Source organism: Achroia grisella, unplaced genomic scaffold (genome assembly GCF_030625045.1).
Source record: "Achroia grisella isolate CSIRO2021 unplaced genomic scaffold, CSIRO_AGI_Agris_v1 utg402, whole genome shotgun sequence".
In the NCBI taxonomy this organism is placed as follows: Eukaryota; Metazoa; Arthropoda; class Insecta; order Lepidoptera; family Pyralidae; genus Achroia; species Achroia grisella.
Genome location: NW_026712841.1, coordinates 6,718,972 through 6,732,995, shown reverse-complemented (window position 1 = coordinate 6,732,995; position 14,024 = coordinate 6,718,972). Strand labels below are relative to the sequence as shown.

Genomic DNA, 14,024 nt, shown 5'->3' with positions numbered 1-14,024 from the left:
ATATACATATTATATACTAGCTGTACCCGCGACTACGTCCGCGTGGATTTAAACTTTATTGTTCGAAAATAAAAGTAGCCTAAGTTACTCTTTATCACATCAGCAACTATTAGTCTAAATAAAGTAAATTTGTTATAAAAGTTGTATAAACTGCAGGCACCTATTAACGTTGACATCACTGTACACCAGTCAGCTAGTGACCACGGCCAGTACAGCCCAGTCGAAAAATAGAGAGAAAACCTTCATTACTGCAGTTTATGGGCAACTCCTTTTCGTTACGTGATGCTCGTGATGCTAGGGAGTAATCTCCCTTTGCATATGAAAAAAAGTCATATTTCTTCTATTAAGAAAAAGTATTTTCACTTTTTCTCTATATATACATGTATACATACACTTATTTAGCAAAAAAATACTATCTTTCTACTGGTATGTGATAATGTAATGTCATCATTGTATATTTATATTTCAAGTATTTGTTGTTTGTATTACTATATACAAGTATATAGTACAACTGTATTGACAATATGCAATAAATACGAAAGTTAAAAATAACTATTAAATGAAAATATCTTTTTTGAAGATTTTTTTATTTATTATTTGGTTCGGCTCATGAATTTCAAAATAACGGATTTAGAACTGGCACTGTGCCAACTTTGAATTCGTGCACAAAAACTAGATATTTATCACCGATTGGTCGAAAGGTTTTTCCAAATATACCTAGGGAATAAATGAAAATATAACCGAGCGATTGCTCTTGCTTTTTAGGATGGCATGCACGTATTTAGTGTTCCTCAGCCAAAGAGCAAAACAAAATTATACTGCAGTTGTTCTGTTGTTTTACTGTTTATCTATAACTCACGTCTCTCTAAATCTACACTAACAATATAAAGAGGGAAGATTTGTATTTGTAGATGTTTATAACGAATAAACACAAACTAACTGCTATGTCGATTTTAAAAATTCTTTTTACATTATAACGATATATTATCACTTAGTAATATTGGCTATATTTATTACTAAAAAAAAATAAAGATCTCTATTGCAACTTCAATAACTCGAGGTATAACTCCGATAAAATTGGCAATTGTGCCATTGAATGTTTATCTGTGCAAAGCCGGAAGAAGTCGCTAGTCGTAGATAAGGCAAACGAATGACTTCTTATTGAAATTGTAGGTATTTATTATTCGTATATTCTATTAATTCGTTATAAATAGCACATTATTATTTAAACATTATTTTATAGATAATGAGATATTCTATAAATAAATATTAATAGAAATAATATTGAAATATATTAATTTAGAATGCGTCGTGGTAGTAGTGCTTACTACCTGGAGTTATACATATGAGTTCAAATATGTCTGAAAAAAAAAAATATAACAATTTCTATTTGGAACAGATTGTCCGGTGAAGGAAACATCGTCGCAAAATGATTCCAAGAAGTAGCAGTAGAGTCGGCTCCTGCCAAGGAGTTTTCAAATATACCAAGTAAAATGTGAGTATGTTAAGTTTACTATGACTTGGATAGTTGACAATTCTTCTGTCTACTTTTTTGTCTGCCATTTCAGTGCATTATTGGATGTAAAAAATGTTTATTTTATGTTTATTTTTTAATTATGGTAAATTAAGTTTAATTACATGTACATTTTATTTGCTCTTTTTTTCCGTTTGTTGTTTATATTGTATTTTTTACATTGCACTGAATAAATATTTCTTTCTTTCGTTCTTTCTACTTCAGCTGAGATAATAATCGTGACGTCATGTATGTTACATAATTTATAAATTAAACTAGTGAGTTCTAGAATTTAAATTTAAATAATAATAGTTTCAAAAATAGAATAGTATGTTAGAACCTATTTTATTTTGTTCTGAATATTTACAAAACTAAATTACCACAATTTATTTGTTTATAAAATATACCCTTTCAACCATAATTCGCGTATGACAAATTAACTTCATTTTCAACATAATTAATCATGTCTGAACAAACAGCCAAGGCCTTTTACATGTATTTATGCCCGGATATAATTAACCTTAAGCTAGTTAGGTTAACATAATCACATTTTGATGACTTGATTTAATTAGTATATTACATGTTGGGCAAATTTCTTGCAAATATCTATATACTATTCGAATATTACATTATGAATAAAATATCGAATATCTATAAAACTTTTGTAAGATATGATACTTCAGTTGAATAGGAGAAACACTATAGTCATATGCCTTGAAGCGACATAGACACACTTTTTTCGTAAATACATTCTCAACTATACAAGGATCTGAATAACGATAATAGTTAGCAAATATGACAAGATTTAACATAAATTAATTCCAAATAATTCTCACAAATTCTAAATGATGTTATACAAAAAATGAAAATTCTAAAATTAATATCTTGTCATTAGTACAGGTGTTCATAAGCTAGGGTAACCGTTTATCTGATAGATCGTATGATTATTTGACACCAACGTTGTATACAAAAAAATTGGTAAATCAATAACATTTCAGAACAAGTCATCATTCTTGTTTTTAATAAAATGCGTAATGGAAGTCGTCAGCCACTTAATAACTTTAACCGCGTCTTATAAATGCCCTCTGCACTTCCTTTTTTATCAAGTGTATCTATAAAGGCCAGATATGGCTAAGAGCCTTAGAATAGATCGAAAATATGCAATGCAAAGACAATATTTTGATCTTACACGCTTTAATTTAACTTCAAAGAGGAATAAATAAAAACTTTTATTATCAACTTCAGCAAAACGTCAAAGTTACAATGTATTTAAACCAAGTAGACAGGTAACATAAAGTTACCAACGTGGCAACGTATTTATGTTGTGGTAATTTACATTTTTATTGCCACAGCGCAGCGCAGCGGTGGTATTTTGTGTAAGCGATATAGTAGCATCACGGATCAACAATAACAGGGATTGGATCACGATAGGCTACCAAATCTCAAAACATAACAGATGCACGCTGAGTAACAGTTAGTTTATATTATTAATATAGATGAACGGGTTTTAACACAAATAATTTTATGGTAAATAAAGGTATTTACCATTTTTATTTATTTATACTCTTTGTTGTTCCAAGTACAGAATTTTTTTAAAATAATAAGTTTAAATAAACTGATTTAAAGGCGGCCTTATCGCTAAACAATCCCTTCCAGACTACCTTTGAGTAGAGAAAGTAACATAAAGATAAACATATTAAATTGACATTGAAATTATTCATGCAAAACCCGTTTAACATTAATCTTGAGTAGTAAACGCGAAAGTTAAAAAATAAGTTAGTATATAATAATAATAATAATAATAATCTCAGGACAATTCACACAGCGCCATCTAGACCCAAGTTAAGCTAGCTAAAGCTTGTGTTATGGGTACTAGACAACTGATACAATTACATAGATTTTTTTTTCTTTCGTAAAGACATACGTATTATACGTAGAAAACACCCAGACCGACACAAACAATTATACTCATGAATACAAATGTTTGTGCCGTGCGAGGAATCGAACCCGCGACCATCGGACGTAAAGTGGTGTGCTAAACCACTAGACCACCGAGGTCGTATACGAAGTATATATACCTAATAGTTATATCGAAAAACACGATCAATGCAAAGTCTCACTCTAATGCAGAGACCTTAGGATATTGAGATAGTCTACTAATCACTACGCTCCACCACGAGCGTACCACAGGTACGCTCCTTCGATCGATTCCCCGTCCATTTCAAACGGGGATCGAAATTACGATGGCCTGAACCGAGATTCGGATCCCTAGTGGTGCCATCAGACTAAAGTCGTATATGTCAGGCGGGAGTTAGCCTTCAGCCGCTCCATAAGTCCTTTCGCAGGTTTGGAGTGCATCTGCATACGCCCACTATCGTCCGTTGAAGTTGTAAAGACCAGCTACGGCCAACAGCATTAGACTAGTCTGAAAAAAAACCCACTAAAATATAAATACATAATATAATATAATTTATGTTATCGTAACATCGGATGAATGTCATTTTGCATTAGGTACTTCGTACCAGTACTAAGTAGTTAGTTAAACTTTGCACTTCGTTTGTTTGCACTTTTGAGCAAAGTTTGTGCACTTTAGGTACTCCCAAAGTGGGCAAAACTTTGTTATCTTCCCCTACACCTCCCCTTTTTCGCCTCCCCATAATTGTAACTATATATATGCAAGATATCAATTAAAACGAGACTAGCTTTCAGAAATATCTTCATAATATTAGACTTACTAAAACTTGTAGAGATATTAGCATCGTTTAATTCTTGCATGTATATTGTATAATAATAGTAATTATAATATCTGAGGATTATTCAGACAGTGTCATCTACTCCCAAGCTAGGCTACGCTTGTGTTATGGGTACTAGACAACTGATAGATTTTTTTTTAAATACATACATTATATACATAGAAAATATCAACTGATCTGATCTCATGTTTATTTTATCATTCTCCACGTGCCCCGTTAGCGTAAATTATTAGGCCACCGAGGCCATCAATGTTAGCAAAATGTTCGTGTTTATATTTTGTTTCATAGATTTAACTATTATATAGTACTAGCTGTACATGAGATGCTTGCGACACCGTTCATACATTACCATTCCGGATTATACAATAATAATGTTATAGACTGATATATGTACAGATGAAATATAAATATATTTTTTCTCCGTGGTCACGGCACTGACGACGGCAATCTGTCATGGTAGCGCCGATACACCACCGCCATCGGCCAGTAATTCTCCGTCATGAAGATAGGCAGCATGTTGGTGGGGCCCGGACCACAAATGCCTTGAAACTCGCGTTGTGACTCGGGTCCAACTACGCCACCCTCGATCATATAATATTGTGTAACAATAATTCAAGATAACAAATAATACAATATATTAGTGTGATACATCATTTTTAAAATGTATCAAATAGTGTGTGGGATCGGTAATAACTGAATCATCATCATCATCATCATCGCAGCCCGGAAGACGTCCACTGCTGGACATAGGCCTCCCCCAAAGATCTCTATGACGATCGGTCCTGCGCTGCTCGCATCCAATGCCTTCCAGCGATCTTAACCAGATCATCGGTCCATCTTGCTGGAAGCCTTCCCACGCTGCGTCTTCCGGTCTGTGGTCGCCACTCGAGGACTTTGCTGCCCCAACGGCCATCGTCTATTTTATTTACAAAACAATTATTGAATTATTGAATAATTGTTTTGTAAATAAAATAGACCCTCAACAAATAATTAGTATATTAGAATATAAGATGTACAAGAAAATGTATATATCGAATAGAGCTGTATGAGGCGAGTGACGGATGACGAGAAAATATTTTATAGGTGAACTATGGAACGCGTCTGTTTGTCTGTAAGCGGCCAGTTGTCCTGAAAAGAGGTAATGACGTGAAATGATTATTATATTATACAAATATATACAAGCATACCATAAGTGCTTGGTTTAAAAAAAGAATAATCAATCGTAAAAATTATAGCTCTAAGAATATCCAAAATCTTTTTCCAATAAATTCATTCTTACGACAAAAACCAAACCTCAGGCTGTCATAATAAATTTTAAGAAACTACTTTCGGGTGAAATTCATTACAATTTGGTTAGCGAAAGTCTGTATTAAAAAATATATTTCGATATGAAATTATTTATGGTTTACGTGAAATGAAAGTCTAATATTTCAACGATTTTATAACTATTGTTCGTTACTTTTGGATGGTCGTGGGTTCAATGCAAATATATACCTATATTCTTCAGGATATGAGGATCTGCTTGTATTGAGCCGGGTGTTTTGTATATATGTACACATATATAATCTAGCTGCTGGTTGGCTTTGCTTGAAATATTTGAGAAAAACTATTATTGGGGGACTTTATCAACGTAATAGAACCAAAAAGAATGATCGCTAGAATGTTTGTCTATATTTATATATAACTTTCTTATCTTTCGCGTTTATAATATTATTATTAAAAACGCGAAAGTTTGTGAGTATCGATGGATATTTGTTACTCTATCACGCAAAAACTACTAAACGGATTTTGCTGAAACTTTACAGCAATAAAGCTTATATGTTAGAATAACATATAGGCTACAAACTTAAGGCGGGTGAAGCCGCGGGTACAGCTAGTATGTATATAAATAAATATATATATATATATATATATATATATATATATATAAATATATATATATATGAATACAAATTGCCGGGGTTGTTAAATTTCTGTTAATTTGTGTTAATTTTCTCATGTAATTTGATAAGTATTATATATTTTCTAAATCCTTGCAGTTGTAGTTGTGTATTATTAGTCTCGAATCTATCTGCTTTTTTTATAGTAAATAGTTTTTGTATCGTTTATTCCTGAAAAGTTTACAGACAGACAGACAGAAATTTTACATTTATGACGCAGTATGTATTTAAACTGTGTACGCATCTTCATTGTTATCGGAAGTTGTCGTGACTTATTGCGAGGAAATCGAAATAAACAAATCTGACGGATGTTTACTGTGTCGTAACTTGGCACTTTCTGTCAGGAAATGAAAGACGAATTGAAATTTTGGTACAATGCCATTTGTATGTATTTGTTTCACGTAAATCCAACGATCTGATAAGGATAAAACATGGCCGTCGGGAACGAGCGGGGGTGTAAACTGCTCCGAGGTTTCGCAACTCATTAACGCTCGTTTCCTGAATTTAAATGCGATTTTGTTACTTACCAGCTGTTTGTACATCTAATCGTTTCCTATGGGTTTACTTGAGTTAAAATTATATTACTAACTAGCTGTTCCCGCGACTACGTCCGCGTAGAATTTAACTTTATTTTTCTAAATTAACAGAATTTTTCTAAAATAAAAATAGCCTAAGTTACTCCTTATTACATCAGCTACCTGCCAAAAAAGTCCCGTCAAAATCGGTCCAGCCATTTCAGAGATTAGCCGGAACAAACAGACCGACAGACCGACAAAAATTAAAAAAAATATTATTTTGGTGTATGTACCGTATTTATATTCATATACGTGTAGTAAAAAACGGTTATTTCAATATTACAAACAGACACTCCAATTTTATTTATATGTATAGATGTATAGATTAGCTGTATTTGGGTCATTAAGAAGAATCCATGAAACCCTCATGGGACTTTGTAGTAATGCACGAGTTACTTCCTGTTAGGGCTTTTGAGTATTTTTGTTAGTACTTACCTAAATACGCAGCTAATTGCTAATGTAATTTCAGGTGGCCCATTCGATTCCGCGTCTCTGCTTATATGAGATGACGGTTGGCAAGGAGCTCGTGATTCATGCGCCCATATGCTACGATAATCGTTTACCATCAGATGGGCTGTACGCTTGAATGTCACTGTTTCGATATAAAAAAAAATATAGTTTCTATGGTAATTTTAGATTTTTTTTCGAGTACTCATCTATTATCGTTACTCTCATGTTTGTAATCTTAGATGGGGTAGTTAGACACATTGTCAATTATCGATATTATAGAAAGAGTCTATCCAACGTGACAGAATCTATGTAACGTAATATTACAAAATGGTTTTCTAGGACCAAAAAGTTAGTATAGTAATTTCAATCGACATTCAGATTTTTGCCTCGAAGTCCTTCATATGAAATTCTACGTAATTATTATATTTTATGTCACTTTAATCAAGATTGGTAAAGGGGATAAAGTGTTAAAATGTCACTTACACATGTACTATTTTTACTATTACTTAAATTTATAAATTTGTTCAGATATTCTTTATTTAGGCATGAGATATTATTGAAGATATAACTGTTTGTATCATAACGTTTGATTTAATAATATTTCAAATATATTTTCAAATAATGTTATATAATGTACCACAATTTACCTCAAAGCAGCAGGCGTGATCTGACTGAATAGGCTTAGTGTTTCGGTTATAGGGTTATATCTAAGAGTTATAACATTTAGTTTTCTGGAATCGCAATGCATGAGTTGTATCCCAAGTGTTACATGATAACTGGGTATCAATAGTGTTGTTCATGTATATAAGAGACAGTTACCACTTACTATCAGCTTTCAATAAAACCAATAGATAAATATATGTAAAAAAAGAGTACAACTTCGAGAAAATTACAATTAAAATAAAACCAAGACGTCGACGATCATATCGTTTTATTATTTTAAATTATTTCTTTCATTTACGTTACGAAACATCTTTATTATTATTTATTATATGTACACCAAATTACATTTTATTTAATATTTCTAATGTCATAGTTTTTATAATACACAACAAGATTCTTATTTGAAATAAATTATGAAATACTTTTTAGTATGTAACATGTATATTGAGATCAATGCACTATTTAATATTTCAAAGTCTATAATAACAGTTATTTAACAATAAATTTGATTTTATGTGTACCATTCAAGTATAGTTAAATCTTAGTTGATTAAAATAAAAGTCATTAATATTAATAATAAATAAAAGTGATAAAAGACAGAATTAATAATACATTTATTATATTAGCACTAAAAAATCCATAAAAACAGTTTCAAATACTTGTTACGAGTAAAACTCACATATTCAAAATTATCACTTTTTTTATTCACTTTTTCTATGAAAACATTTAGTTTCTTCGTTTAATAATGAAATAAAATCCATTGAGTATTACTACTAAGTATACATTTTACAAGCAATTGTACAGTATTCAATTAAAATAGAAACATTGGAAACAATCCTACACCAAAGAATGTACGATATTTTCCCTAAAATTCTCCATTGAATATTAATTGAAAAAGTTAAGCAAAAAAGTAAGCTTACATTTAATATTGAAATTTTGAAATAAAACACATTTTACTAATATATGCTATACAATCAGTCTTCGTCTAACAGATATACGTCCTAACTGCACATATTACAGAAAAGAAAAGCAGAATGTCATCTTTATTGGACTCCACTTGGACTTATGAATAAGAATAACCCAAAACAATTAACATAGTGCCATGTAGTCTCAAGCAAAGTAGAGATTTTGTTATGGGTACTATACAACTGATAGAAATACCAACACATTGTTTAGTACATACATATATGATATATATAGATAACATCCAGACTGATACAAATAATTATACTGAAAATTACAAATATTTGTATCTTCCTAGGAATCCTCCTAAGCATCTGCGACAATTGGAAGGAAAGCGGTGTGCTAAACCTATACCACCACAAGGCTAAAATATACATATAATATTCTTACTAGGGCATTATGTACCATAATAATTTATTAAATTTTATTGATGACAAATATATGTATACCTAAAACTCATATTATTTCGTGCATTACAACATTTCCGAGTCTTTGTCTGACGTTTTCATAACAAGGGACGGAAATTATGAGATCAGAAGATTTAAAAAGCCATTTTAATACCGTGTGACTTTGTTTGATTACAAAATTAAAAATACAGTGTTGACGTTGCTAATTAACACAGTAGGTAATAAAATCTAATTTGCGTCAAGCTATAAGTACTTCGCACATCAGAGCCGTTTATTAAAGAAGATACCTGCTTAAAATGTAGACAATACATTTTGAAACACAGTTGGCCAAATTCAAAATTGATAATCATTCTTTTTGACAACAATAGCACTTCAGTAGGATCATTTATTCATTCATAATTTAAGAGACATGTTTTTAGACCGGTTATCAAACAAGATACCTGCTTAAAATGTAGACAGTACATTTTAAAATACAGTTGGCAAAGTTCATAATTGATAATCATTATTTTTTACAAAAATAGCACTTCAATAAATTCATTTCATTTCATTCATTCATTCATTCATTCATGGTTTAAGAGCCACGCTCTAGTCGGTGCAGCTCTTACCACTTTCTACGATCTTCCATCATGCTCTTTAAATATTGATACTATGCATATAATATAATCGAAAATAATAATTAAAACAATTATACGATATGTATACACCAAAGCTGGCACACTTTTATTATTTATAACTAAATATAATACATAATAATAGTAGATATACTGAAATAACAATTATTTATTACAGACATGTAACACATGGACGATAATAAATATACAATGTATGTAATATAAATTTAATAAACAGTTAGACATATTATAATAAATTTATTCATAATTTGTCGCGACTCGTTTTATATTAATTTAGAATATCCAAATATAGACACAATATTAAAATGAATTACCATTTTGAAATACTGTTGAACATATCATATTCATACATAAATTACAAATGCGAAAGTATGCTTGTATATCTATTAATTTGTTAGCATTTCATAGTTATATAGATTTTATTGAATTTTGACGTAAAAATTAACGGCTATAGACAGTATTGTATCTAAATAAACAATACGTAAGAGGTAAAAGAATACGATGAAAGTTTGTCCAGTTAAAATCGCGGGTTCTGGCTAGTATATATATTCAATAGTAGTTCAAAGTAAAGGAAATACTTTTATAGTAGAAGATCCCAACATTCTGTATGGGCATTTAATCGTTTGTCACGGGGATCAATAGAATTTAGAGAAATAAATAGTAAGAGATATAAAACATAAAATAAAGTTTCTATTTTCAGCGGCAAGCGAAGCGTCTACAGGTTTTTTAAAAAATAAAACACCATTACATATACACCTGCACCTTTTGAGTAAATACCAAAATACTTACCTAACCGTTATTTTTAACTTGTGCTCGTACCGTTGATTTGAAATCGCAGTGAATGAATTCGATCTAAATTGTCATCGCATAAATATTTTATACTTAAACTAATAATTTCAATACTGTAGAGAATTTTTATTTGATATACTATGTACATGTAGGTACATAGTATATCAAATAAAAGTCAGCTCTAATAAAAAATATGTTTCTTTATTCGGGATAAATTGTTTATTAAAATTTAATTACCTATTCATGAGAGATATCCTATTTAAATCAGTCGCCTACGAAGAAATAATTAATTAATAATTAAAATAATTTATTGATTACCTGGAAATTCATGGGGGGCAGAAGTAATAATAATTTATGATTATTATTAAATCTGTCCGATAGAGTCTTCTACGGATATTAGGCCGTGATTGTTATGAGTAGGCCTATTTTTCTTATTAATACTAGAGAACAACATATAAGTTGGTATGCCATATTAAATACATTGTATAGCAGGGTTTCTATTTTTTATACTACGACGCGATGGTGGCAAACAATTATTTCTCAACTATTTTCTAGTCATGGGCCGAAACACCGTATTACGGACATGATTCTAAACGCATCATGACAATTCAACATATAACTGTATTGTAGAACGCAAGCGGGGCAGAATATTACGGGGCTCTGCCTCAAACACCGCTTTACCAAGTAGAAACGAACCCCTCCTTTGCAAGTTTCCAAGTATCAAAGTGTCTACAGTTTTTTTTTTAAATGTATAAAACAGATATATTGTTTGTACAAAAGCCAATCAATACTACTTTAGGTTTTATAGATAGCAAAAGTCAAGCAGTACCCGTTTAGATGGATTTTGCCCATATAAAAAAGATTTGCTCACAATATTTCTCTGGTATTCATTGCTGCACCCTTTAGGCATCCACGGACTAAGTTAGAAACGCTATTATGTTGGAATTAATAACATATTATATATGACAATTAAAGCATACACTTGAAACTACAATTAAAGCATACGAATACGTTGCTGAACAATTATGAAGGGTAACAACATAACCGTATTTTAATGCAGATGATTGTGTGCTTTGTACTGGTATTATATAAATTATAGTAGTATATAAATGATATTTACGGTATTATACACATTCTCTATGATTTTTTATTTAGATTTTATTCATATAATCTATTGAAACAAATCTATTAACGAATTTCTTCAGTAAATTATAAAATTATACTTGGTACTCCTAATAATCTCATTCGCATATAAATGATTGTTTGAATTGACTAGAAAAAAGTATTTTTTTCTATGATATATTTATATGTATCTATATTATCGCAAAGAATTAGTAGTAATGGTTGATACTGAACAACTTTGTTAACGAAGCAAGCGGAAAAATGATAATATTTCTAAATACTCTGCATAGTCATTGATTAATTAAATTTTAATTTCAGATTCCACTTAATTCTACGTGAAAATGGTTTAGTATTCTACTAAGTGCTTAGTTGGGTCCTTTACAACTAAACCTGTATTATCGTTACTATATATTGAATAATATTTGAAGTGACTCCAAAGAAATGTAAGAGAGACTTGATTGACTTGGATTTATGTTATGTTATTAGCATCTTTTATGTTAGCTCAAAACATGTAGAATTTACAATTAAAGCGTATATATTCCTTACATAATTAAACACTGTAACAGTCTTATTAAACTACGAAAACTTAAACGCTGAGCGAAACATACATTAGTTCAGATAGAAGGCCTTACTTACCCTTTGTGCGCTGCTTAGAACATAATTAATATCAAGTATGGCTTTGTTTAAAAAAATAGACATCTAGTGAGAATATAATACTATTATCAGCACTAACATCTAAGAACCATTGACGCGAATTAGGCCAGTGTTGCCAGATGACCGTCTTGTTTCCTCCCAAACATTGCTCAAATTCCTCAAAGAAACAAGAAATACCCCCTAATAAAAATCTGACTAGCAAGTGTTACACTATCCTGTTCTTGTGTTTTAGATAACTTAACTTTTCTTTCTTCCCAAAACATCTCAAATTCCTCCCAATCGCCATAAAAACCCTAATAAATTGGGGGAATTCCATCCATTCTGACATCACTGGATTAGGCTAAAATCGTATGTATTTAAAGCTCGTCAGTGTTTTACACGAATTGAGATCTGATATTTCTATTCACTGAGAGCGCGCCGAGACCTGGATCCGAGGACGGACGTACGCGCTCCCAGGGTGCTGGCTATCTCCTCGACTTGCAATACTGACATAGCAGTACTTTTTTAAAAGCTTGCCTAAACACCTTATTGAAAATAGTATAGAATATAGGATTCACCATAGAACTAGCATACCCCAACCACAGTACGCAATCAAATACCCACGGCGAAATTCTTCTTTCACACTCTGGACAAACCGCTGGCACCATATTTAGAATAAAAAAAGGAGCCCAAAGTACCACAAATGTAAAGAATACTACACCTAACACTTTAGTTGCCTTCTGTTCTAATCTTAATATTCGGCCATGACGAGACGAATTTCTAGAAATGACACTAGAGTTTCTAGAATGATGTGGTCTCGGTGTCTGACGTTGAGGACTCGATGTAACTGTTTGCTGTGGTCGGGTTGTAATAGGTCTCTGATTTCTAATATTTCTGACAGGCGTAGACAATGTTGTTCTTGCTCCTCCAAAACTGGAGCCTCTTCTAAATCTTCTTGCTTCATCCCAAGTCACCATGGAAGCGGTACCACGACTTGAGCGTCTAAAATATTGACCTGACTCATCAACTTTTAGGTTTCCATTACGAGGATATCCATTGCAGCCATTTATATCACCGCCTGAGACAATAATGACTTCTGTTGTACGTCGAGGAGGAGTTGATTCTGTTCCAAAATAGGGACATGTGCAAGGTGGAGGTAAAAGAAGACCGTCTTCTGAACTTCGCGATTTAGCAGTTAAAGTTGTTGGTGCTAGAAGACCGTCATTGCTTTCGTCATCAGATGCACTTCGTGGCCTATGTAATGGGGTGTTTGGGTCACAGGTGGACGATGGTCGCCGTCGATCTTGTAGCATAGAGGACGGTGAACTTGAGGATACACTCAAGGATCCTGGGGTCAGCATGCCTCCGCGTTCAGATATATTCGTCCTGAAAATAAGCTTACATTTAGTTAATAATTACTATAATTAAACATTATGATAATACCACAGACTGGCACACAAAATAGGAAAGCAGTTTGGACGTTTTATTAGATTTTACTGATCGGGTAGTGTACTCTTCAATCTTCGGAAATCAATTCTATTCAACCTACATTGAAATTTTTCGTTCCGTACTTTTAAATTGTAC

The 14,024-nt window shown here is 31.8% G+C and overlaps 1 protein-coding gene across 1 annotated transcript in view; it reads right to left on the bottom strand.

The window, feature by feature from the left end:
• Positions 1-12,925: 12,925 nt before the first annotated feature.
• The window catches only part of LOC131844446 (D(4) dopamine receptor), a 50,182-nt gene continuing 49,083 nt past the window's right edge, over positions 12,926-14,024 (bottom strand). The window contains exon 7 of the mRNA XM_059193339.1: positions 12,926-13,826. Coding sequence (XP_059049322.1) covers positions 12,926-13,826 — 901 coding nt within the window. The remainder of the gene's footprint in view (positions 13,827-14,024) is intronic.